This window comes from Corythoichthys intestinalis, chromosome 1, assembly GCF_030265065.1.
Source record: "Corythoichthys intestinalis isolate RoL2023-P3 chromosome 1, ASM3026506v1, whole genome shotgun sequence".
Taxonomy (NCBI): domain Eukaryota; kingdom Metazoa; phylum Chordata; class Actinopteri; order Syngnathiformes; family Syngnathidae; genus Corythoichthys; species Corythoichthys intestinalis.
In genome coordinates this window covers 62,191,007-62,202,045 of record NC_080395.1, presented here as the reverse complement: position 1 = coordinate 62,202,045, position 11,039 = coordinate 62,191,007, and the positions used below count along the sequence as shown (strand labels likewise).

Sequence of the window (11,039 nt, the reverse complement as noted above, 5' to 3'; positions counted from 1 at the left end):
GGCACCTTGTCCGCTGCAGCATGTTTACACTTAAAGTCAAAACACATCCAGCACCATTATAATCTCCTATCTGCTCTTTTAGGTTCACAGTCACTTTTTTTTGTGTGTTTCATTTTTACGCTAATTTTGGGGGTGTCGTCTTTTGGAGGAGAAGGTAAGAATTGCATTGTTGTTTATTATTCGTGTAATGATTTTTTGGGACATTTTTTCCATAACTAATTAATTTTGGAGCATGTTTTCAAATTTTGCCGACAGCTTTTTTTTTGTTCCGCGTAAAAGTGCGCAAATGGTAAATGTGAGGGTGAACGCGAGGTGGACCTGCTGCAGTTTAAGACTAATCCGAACTGATTCTTTAATTATATAGGGCTGGTCTTTTATTAACAATGCAAAGATGCACTGTTGGATCTGTGTAATTACCAGAAAAGAGGCTTACAATTGTTCTTTCCTCCGGGCTAAGCGCATTGCTGCAGCTCAGGCTGCATTTATGTCCTTATCTTCCTCTAAAGGTCTTATGTGGCTCTTAAAGTAGTTGGCTCATAAGTGCTTAGCCGATTTGAAGATAAGAGGAACAGTAGCATGTCCACTCCTCGGCACATACACCAGAGTCGTTACAAATGAAGCTCACTTTTTAATATTAGAAAAGGCTCGCATTCATGTATTCTCTTGCAGCGTCACTCCAGATGTCTATGTGATTGACAGGCTTCCAGGGATGGCGTCAATACCCGGCCAGCTTCGAGAAGAGCGCTCCTCCCCGAGTCCTAAACGGGACGCACCGGGCCTCTCAGGCCCCCTCAAGCCGAACCAAGTGAGCGAGACCTCCCTTTACGGGGTCCCCATCGTCTCTCTGGTCATAGACGGGAGGGAAAGACTGTGCCTGGCCCAGATCTCCAACACGCTTCTGAAGAACTACAGCTATAACGAGATCCACAACCGCAGGGTAGCGTTGGGTATCACCTGCGTCCAGTGCACCCCCGTCCAGCTTGAGCTCCTGCGACGCGCCGGCGCCATGCCCATCTCGTCCAGACGCTGCGGCATGATCACCAAGCGAGAGGCCGAGCGACTGTGCAAGTCTTTCCTGGGGGCGCACAGCCCCCCGAAGCTGCCCGAGAATTTCGCCTTCGACGTGTCACACGAATGCGCGTGGGGCTGCCGGGGCAGCTTCATCCCGGCCAGATACAACAGCTCCAGGGCCAAATGCATTAAGTGCACCTTTTGCAACATGTATTTCTCCCCCAATAAATTCATTTTCCACTCGCATCGCACCCCGGAGTCCAAGTACCTGCAGCCGGACGCGGCCAACTTCAACTCGTGGAGACGCCACCTCAAGCTGACTGAAAAGAAGCCCTCGGATGACATCAACCACGCGTGGGAGGATGTCAAAGCCATGTTTAACGGGGGAAGCAGAAAGAGGACCCTTCCGATGGGGAGCTCGGGAGAGCGCTCGCCCGTCAAAGCGCAAATTTCCTCCGCGCTCGGCCGCACCTCTTCACCGGAAGTCCCGCGCAAAACTTTACGTTGCGACGAGGATCAAGGGAGCAATAACATCACTTTGGCGAGCAGCGCGAGGAGCTTCCCCCTTATCCCGGTGCCTAGTAAAAACTTTGGCATGCTCCAAAAAATCCCTCCACCCTTATTCCCACACCACCCGTACAGTTTCAGCTACGGCTTGTGTCCGAAAAAAAGCGACGGCTTGCCGGATGTGACGAAAGCAAACGTGCCCAGTGTGTTTTGGCCTGCCGCCAAGGACGCCCTTTACCCCGCTTTCCCCGTGTTTTGGCCCACGGCGAGCAGCCTCCCCATGCCGCCCTACCCGGCCTCCCCGCCCAAAGCTCCGGAGATGCCCGGGGTCCGCCAGACCGACCTCGACCTATCAGACCAAAGCGAAAGGAGTGCAAACACCCCCAAAGAGGCTCAACACCAGCAGCAAGAAGCAGGGGAGCGATGTCCCAGTTCATCCGGCAACGACGACAGGTCCGGTGATGAGATCCCGCATCGGAAAATCAGCTACATCTCCGCTTTCAGACCTGTGGTCAAAGACACAGAGACCATCGCTAAATTGTACGGGACCCGGGAGGGCTTCGGCGTGAGGCCCGGCTACCTTTCACCGGACTTTGTCAGCGAGACCTCCAGCTATAGGTCCATGTCCCCGGACAGAGACACCGTGGGGGACGAGGACGACGACCCCGACGTGGATGTAGAATCCAACAAGGGGGAAGAGGATGAGGAACCAAGAGGGAACCGCCGTGATCTTCCCGTGCAGGTCGAAACGGGGGAAGAAAGCCAGGAGAAACCTGCGCCCTGCAGCCCCGCTGGAGCATCACCGGAGGGCCATTTGCACACCGGCTCGTCGGATGAAGGCAGGCACACGCGGGATTGTTCGCCTCTTCAATACGTAAGATGACATTCAATATTAAAGGCCATTTTCCTATTTTTACCTAATGACCTGCTTGGTCTTGCACGAATATCCCATGTTCAAAAGAACAAGTATCGCGCATTTATACAGTAAAAAGGTGCTAGGAACTGTATATATATTTTTCATTCCCGGACACTGGTTCGGTTCTGTTTTTTCTCCTTTGCAGAGTAAGTGACTATTTTTGGTCATTAAGAAAAACTTTACATATTTATTATTTAAAATCTTAATTTTATATTTGTGTATAAGTAAATTGATAAAATGCATGAGCAATATTGATAAAATAAAAATGAATTAAAACAAATAATAACAGAAACAATATATATGGCCCACTATAAGATTGTTGATTTTTTTTTTTCTCGTAGTATTTAACTAAGGCCTCTCGTTGACAGCAATAGAGGTCCAATTCATTTAAATTCTAAATGACGGACTGTGAATGCTCATGTTTATTGCCATAAATGGTGCTGTACGTCTAATCCGTTTCGACTGGGAGGGATGGCAGTGATTTGTCGCCCTCATTTGCTGCCAATGAGTTAAATGACTTTCCTCTACAGGGTTATTTATAGTGTTTAATCACAAAGCAATATTGTAATGGCGTCTCCTCATGTATTCGCAGGGTCCCTGTCATTTTTCACAATCCAAGGCCCCCGTTGTGTAAAGTTGAAATGACATTTGTGTGCGCCATTTTGCAGGTGTACGCGCATGAAAAGGACTGCCAAGTGCACGTGGACGAGAAGCTCGAGTTGTCGAGCAGTCCCTGCAGATCAAACGGTGATTATTTGGGTCATTTACCGTGCGTGTGCGCGCGAACCTCATTCATGTCAAGTCTTTCTTCCGCCTTTTCAAAACCCAATTCAGTATTTTTTTCCCTTTTAAATGTGCAGGTGCTTACCAAGATCATCGAATCATAAAATCAAATCAGGAACAAAAGGACAACCAAGGTATTAGTTTTATTATGATGTTGAAATGTAATATCATCCATAACATGTTTTAAAGTCTTTCTTTCTTTTTTTTTTTTTTTTTTTTTTTTTTTTTTGAATAATTAAAATTGTTATTATTATTTTCTTTGCACAGCTGAAGGAGCTTTACGCATTGACATCAGCGTACAAGAACAAAATCTGGAGAACATGGCAAAAGGTAGATAATTTAAATAAAATCGAATTCACAAGATAAATGGTGATGTGCAATGAGGATTAATGCAGTTAATAGAATTGACAATTGATGTATGAACTCGCCTAGAAAACGATCATCCCGTTGCTTATTTCTGATTCATGAATCCCGCGCTCACATTATAAACACTCGCATCTGTCCTGCTAAATATCATGTGCCACATTACACGTGCGAATTTACATCTTATGAGCCTAAACCGTTCCCATAGGTGTTGTGCACTAAATCACAAGACATGGTTGTTTGCACGTATTATTGTAAGAGGAAATCGTTTAGAGGCTATTAATATTTTAACGAACAGAGTCCTAACCCCGAGGCGTGGCAGCTAATTATTTTTGAACGCTTGGAAAAACCCCGAGACCCTAATATCATGGCCTCACGTAGCCTGCGGGCGCTCCACGACAATTATGTGGCACACACGCATACATGCGTACGCAGACATGCATTCACGTGACCGGGAGGCGACGCTTGTTGTTGGAATTGCACCTGATGTCGCCGTTTGCTCATACATTCATGGTACATTATTAAAGTGAAGAAGGTGGAAATTGAAGATATATTGTACATATTCTGCATCACATAGGTCTTTATAAAAGATAATAATGCTCAATTTTGATTGAAACTAAAAATTCAGCAAAGTGAAAAAATAATGAATTTTTAAAAAAACTCCTGTATATTGTTTTTATTGTGCAGTTGTGTTCAATAACTGTTCTATATTTGTTTTAACAGAGGAGTTGCAGAAGCAACTTGTGGAGCAGATGCAGCTCAGGAAAAAGCTAGAGAGAGAATTCCAACATCTAAAAGGTGTGAGCACATGTGGAGAGCAGAGCAACATTTTTAGATCAAATATGATCACTCAATGAAATGTTGAGCAAGTGTCTGGTGTGTTACTGATTAAAAACAAGAATGGGTCTTAAAGGTTTCATAATATCTGGTATTCCTCAGATAATTTTCAGGATCAAATGAAGCGTGAGCTGTCCTACAGAGAGGAAATGGTCCAGCAGCTGCAGATTGTTCGAGGTTAGTGTCTCCCTGCTTTATGCATCAAAAGGACACGACTTGAAAGCATATGAGTGCTCTTTAATTGAATGGAAACAAATTTAGAGACATTATCTTTAGACTGGACCATAAATATGAAAAGGTAAATGTGGCACCTCCATTTATTTTAATATTAACAATTCAATATTGGCCCAGAAGTATTTGGACAGCTTTTATAAATTAACACATAGGATCTGTATACGACAGTTATGATGTTATGCACGAGTCAAATTGTCATGGTTGCTCAAAATATGGCATACATCACTTGTCCGATTACATTAAAGCTTTTGAAAATTAATTCTGAAATATTATGGCTACTCCATTACAATACTTCTGGACCTAACTGCATTTGTCTGATATCTATCTTTTCAACTCACAACATAAATGTTTTTTTTTTTTTCTCTGTTGCAATTATTGATATCCAAAACAGTATGTGAAACTGAAACCAGCTTGTTTTGTTTGCCCAGTTTTTTTCCCCCCTCCTTAATCATACTCTGGAAAATTGAATAGACAGCCCATTATGTAGTGCTATATCAGTTACATGCAGTAGACAGCAACTAAAGCCCCCTGTTAAAGGATTGGCTTCGTGTTACACTTGTTTAAGTACACAGAAGGGGTCACTGTAAATATCACCAGGGCAAACTGCATGTTTGTACTGGATAACTTACTTATTTTTATTCTTTTTATGCTTGATTGACACATTATATGGCAAGTTGAACCAAGAGAGTAATTCACATTTTGCAATATTATGAGCTAAATGTCATTTTATCTGTTTCCAAATATACATATATAAAATACGATAGAGCTACTTTTCAAATTTGCATATACTGTATGTGTGTGTCTACAAACATACACAGCATATGTTAGGGACGGGCAACAGTCAAACATTTTCACTGTGATTAATCACGTTCAAACTGAGCTTAATTTAACACACTTTATTTTTAAATTGACTGCCATACAAATGAAAATGTGTGTTTGTCATACAATGCCAACAATTACATCAAAGAGCAATGCTCTGCCCAAAGCCTGTTGCTAAAACATGCAAGATTATTAAGATTTTCTGATTATAAAGAATCAATATGACCACTAATAGAAAACGATCAGAGCGCTCGTTTGAATCATTGGCTGCCATTGACAGCGCTAGACCTTAACCCTTTCACGCATGACGGTCACTGCAGTAGACAGCTATTAAAACGTCATTTTCAAGTATTAGAATAGGTTTTGATGGCAGTGTTGCTTATAAGCCTCTAAAGTGGACGCCTGAGAATCCATCCAACACTGCTTTGTGTGGTCAACCTTTGTAACTGCAGAATAAATGTGTCAACATCAAAGTTGGCTGCCAGGAATGAAAACATGCCTAGCACCTCTGGGATTTCTGTTCAATTCTTCTACAGTAGGAGACTCCTGCAGGTAAAAAAAATATTTTTACATCAAGTAACACCTAATAATCACCATAGTTGTGAAAATTTCCAAGTATTGATTTTAGATTGGGAGGAAATTGCAATTTTTCAGATGTCCATCGAATTGGACTGCATGCAATTACTGAACAGTATGTCACTCTTGACAATGCTTTATCTGAAATAGTTTTCTTTTGTATGAATCAACATTTTTTTGCTATTAGATTGCAAGCTGCATTCTATATATCAATATGTGTGTTTTGTGCATTTTTCATTATGAGCAATAGGCACAATTCACAATTTACAGGCTAGTGCTGGGCGTGCCAGGCCCAGCCAGGCCCAGCCAGGCCTACAGAATTGTGGAGGAACTGTCTCCTGATTCTGAAAATTCACAGTAAATTGACAGCAGTGATGAAGAGTGGTTGCCAAGTAAAAAAAACTCGAGATCAATGTGAAAGTGCTTCTGAGGAGGAAGGACCGGATGCAGAGGATGTGGAGGACGGAAGCCCTGATGAGATAGCAGCAGAACCCGATTTGAAAGCAGAGAGACCTGTTGACACACCAGCACCACTTGCCACAGCAAAGAAAACACAACAAAAACGATAATCTGGAAAGTAAAGCACAATACATGTGAGGGTATGTTACCTGACTTCTTGGGAAAGTGGAGTCTAAATGTTAACGCAACTGAGCCCCTGGAGTTCTTCTTGCACCTCTTCCCAGAAGAACTCATAGACGATATGACATACCACACCAACCTCTATACCCTCCAGAAGGTAAGGGAGAACCTGAATGCGACAGCAAAAGAAATGAAGATGTTCCTCGGGATAAACTTAGTCATGTCCTACATCTGCTACCCACGGAGACGGACGTATTGGTCATCTGAACAGGGACTCCGTTTACATTTGATTGCTGATGCCATGGCAGTGAACCATTTTGAGGACATTTTCCGATACCTTTGGATCCTGGACACGATAAACTGTTCCGAATGAAACCAGTGCTAGATACTCTTCAAGCAATTTTCCTCTCTGCTGTGGATCCTGAAGAGTTTCAAGCCGTAGATGATATGATCATGCCCTTCAAAGGCAAATTGTCTATCAAGCAATACATACCCAAAAAACCAAAACCCTGGGGTGTGAAAATTTGGGCAAGATCAGGGGCCTCAGGATACATGTACCGCTTTGAAGTGTACAGGGGTAGAGCCAGCACAGGTGCAGTCAGCGAATTGGGAATGGCTGCAGACGTCATCTTGCGCCTCTGTGATGACATCCAATTCAAGAACCACAAGGTGTTTTTTGATAGCTATTTTTTGTGGCATTCCACTGATTACTGTCTTGAAAGGAACAGGCCATCTATAGCACTAGCACATGCCGGGTCAACAGGCTTCAGGGGGCACGAAACTCAGCAGTGCAACAGAACTCAAAGAAGAAGGACGAGGAGCTATCCCTGTTGTCACCAATGGTGAAGATGCCACTGTCACATGTTGGCTTGACACTTCAGGTATTCACATGGCCTCGTCCTGTCTTGGCAAGCACCCGACGGATGTTGCACAGAGATGGTCCAAGAAAGATAAGAAGATCATCACCATTGACAGGCCATTTGCAGTGAAGGATAAACCATTATATGGGAGGGGTTGACCTGATGGACCAAATGGTGGCAATGTATCCCCACAGACACAAGAACAAACGCTGGTACATCAGAATGTTCTTCCACTTCCTCGATGTAACTGTTGTGAATGCCTGGCATCTCCTCAGATTCTCTGGATTGGAGGAGGGTGGTCTTCTGCCTTTCAAGGCATCAGTGGCTCGTTCATTGATAAATTCAGGCACTGTCCGCAAAAGGGGGAGACCAAGTGACACTTCCCCACCACCTCTTCCTGTGAAGCGCAAACATGCCTCCAAGGTACCCCGGGAGGTCAGGCTTGGTCCTGGAAACCAGTGGCCCTAGCTGAACAACATAAAAAATGCCCAAAGATGCCAAGACCCTGCATGCACACGAAAAACGAAGTACAGCTGCATGTGTTGCAATGTGGCTGTGTGTCCTGAGTACATGACAAATTTTCACACGAGATGGTGAACTGCTCAAGTACTGGAAGTACATAAGCATGCAGCGTTGTAGCAGGGTTGTAGCACCTCACCTGTGGCCTAGCCTTAACCTTTTGAGGTTGTCAGTTGATGCATTACAATTTGTGTAGTTTGTTAGTTGAAGCACTGCAGTTTGTTTAGTTTTGTCAATTGAAGCACTGAAGGTTGCTTAGTTTCGCACTTAAAACACTGTAGTTCATTTTTCTGTGAAAAAGAAAAGCCCAGAATGGTGTATTGAAGGGAGCAAAATATTTTGAAAAATATTTATAGTTTTTGCATAATTCAATAAACATTGAAAGTTATATCACTTGATCTTTGTTGATTTTTTTTTCATATTTTAGTTAAAATCCACAAACGCATGCTGTCCACCCATGTGGACATGTTCATAACTCCTTGAAAATTTGGTGTATAAAAACAGAACCAAATCAGTTCTTATTTTTATGTCTAAAAACACATAAAAACACTTAGTAACATTTTTTTAACTCAATATATCATGGGTCATGCATGAAAGGGTTAATAGAAGAAAAAATTTGATTTTCCCTATTAACAGGTTCTATAATTCTCTTGAATTAACAAAAGATGATGATACACAATTAAGGAGCCAAAAAAGCAATAAACACCTAAGTTAAATACATTCAGTCATGAATGAACAATTCAAAGTAGGCCAGCACAATATATCATTTGAATATCGCCATCGCGATATGCGCATGCGCAATAGTCCTATCACAGGATGTGCGATTATTATTATTATTTTTTGAGAACATTAACTTTTGGTTTGCTCCATAAAAGCAGCAAGTATGCCGGGACATAGCTTCCTGTATTCCTTATACAGCAATCTTCATCACTCATATCACTCATTTATTGCGATTTTGCAAATTTTCGCAATTTCAGTTCTTAAACGAAAGAATAATAAATAAATAGAATTAAAGTAAATTGAAGCACCTTACACCTATAATGCAACAATAAAAAAATACAGAAACTGAGATAACAATTTGACAATGAAGAATATGATTAATTGTTTAAAGAACATAAAATAAAGAAAAAATAATAATAAGAATAACAAGAGGGAAACTCAGGCAAAACACTCTCATAAAATACTGAATACAATACACTAATACAATCACATGGAAAGTCAACCAAAGTCTTCCCAAACAGCTATTCAAGTCATCTGGTGAATGTTGTTCTAGTTTTATTATTGCAGTATATATTGCAATATATATTGCATTATATCGCAGACCCCCAAAAAGTCGCAATGTAAGTTTTTTCCAATATCGTGCAGCCCTAATTAAAATCACACCATGATGCCCTCGAGAAGATTCGGTCACGACCTTCTGAATCGTACCCTTTTTATTGTTCCATATGCAAATATGCAGGCTGATGCCAGCCAACGAGTTAACACTGTAAGGGCACCAGTTTGGCTTCCACCAAAGTTGAAATTCCCCGGACATCAGTGAGTCACAACTGAAAAACATCTTTATCTGTTTCAATGACCTCGGTTGGGAGGAAGGCTCCCAATTCTTACCTCATACTAAAAAACATGTCATAGGTCACAGATGCCCAGCAAAGAAGCTAAACACATAATAGCAATGAATGAATATGTGGTATAATGTGTGAATAAATATATATACTTATAATGTACAACATTCGCCCCTCTGAGTCAAAATGGATAAAACATCCATTGCCGCCAATGGCAACAGAACATGAGCATCTTCCCGCTTTAAATGAATTGGACCTCTATTGCTATCAATGGCATGGAATGAGTTAAATACTATGAAAAAAAAACAAACTTTAGAGTGTAACTTGAGTTGTAACCAGTGTGTATTTCTGCTGTATTCATTTTAAATTTCATTAATTTAGTTTTTATTAAGATTTTATCAAATTATAAATGTATTCATAAATTTGAAAAAAAAAAAAAAAAAAATACAATCCTGGGTAATAGCTTTAAAATATGTATAATAATTGCTAATATTCTAAGTTAGGCAATTTTATTTAATTAATATTTAAGAATAATGACTATTTTACGCTTTAGCATACCAGGTCCAAGAAATAGAAGCTCAATGTCAATATTTGGGGGGAGAAGTAATTAAGCAAGTTAATTTAGTGTGAGTGGACATGTTCTAACTGATGGGCGGTTTTCTCCCTAGAAGCTCACGACACCCTACATCATTTCTCCTGCAAGATGCTGACCCCTCGCCAGTGTACTGGAGCCTGCACCTTTAAACCTCCTCTGCTGCCTCCTTAAATTCCAACACAAACCCTGTACCCTCTCTTTCACACACCTCCACTATGTAGATACACTTGTGATTTATAGCACTTGAGTGAAAAATCTTACACTTGGAGAAGCAGGATTTATTTCAACATTGTTTTATGTTAAAAATCTGTCGTAAAAGCTCATACCAAGAAGCCCTGCTACTTACTGTAACTATTCTGAAAATGGGAGGAGACGCACTATATACAGTAAACCATGACAATGTGCAATGGCATGTGTAAATGTGAGAAATTAAAATGTCATTATTTAGCTTTTTATTGCTTGTTTAAATAAATTCAGTTCTATCTTTTATTTATCTTCATTCCCCATTCAGAAGATTTTTTTTTTTACCACCGTATGTGTTGTAAAGCACTTTAACTGGGCAACGTCACTGCTTTTGTCGTCCTTTATATACCAAATGGTCATGTCAGAAAAAAAAGAAGGATGTTTATGTTGAAAAAGAAGCACTTACTTCAACTGTGGCTGAGATCATAATGTATGTTTGAGATCATGCAATAAAAACAATTTCTCTCTAAGTGTGTCATTTTTACATGTTGGACAGCACAGCTATGTAAAAAGGGTTTTACTTAAAATTTTTCATGAATTGTGTGCATCGTGTAAACCCTTGTCCATGACAATGAATGATGGGGGAAACGTTCCTTATGTTCTGTCAATGGTCTGAGTCTGACACCTACTGGAGC

General features: G+C 41.1%; 1 protein-coding gene across 3 annotated transcripts; it reads left to right on the top strand.

Moving 5' to 3' along the window:
- LOC130920242 (SKI family transcriptional corepressor 1 homolog-B-like) lies at positions 1–10,820 on the top strand. Of its 3 annotated transcripts, XM_057843320.1 has the most exons (8): positions 1–154; positions 700–2,392; positions 3,103–3,181; positions 3,295–3,351; positions 3,485–3,547; positions 4,304–4,378; positions 4,520–4,594; positions 10,235–10,820. In XM_057843320.1, exons 2-8 carry the CDS (start codon positions 710–712, stop codon positions 10,330–10,332), a joined length of 2,130 nt encoding a protein of 709 aa, XP_057699303.1. In that variant the 5' UTR covers positions 1–154; positions 700–709; the 3' UTR covers positions 10,333–10,820. The 3 variants fall into 3 exon arrangements, with proteins under 3 accessions (XP_057699303.1, XP_057699313.1, XP_057699293.1); XM_057843330.1 differs by lacking the exon at positions 1–154 and having other exon boundaries at positions 565–2,392; positions 10,238–10,820; XM_057843310.1 differs by lacking the exon at positions 1–154 and having other exon boundaries at positions 565–2,392.
- Positions 10,821–11,039: the final 219 nt, after the last annotated feature.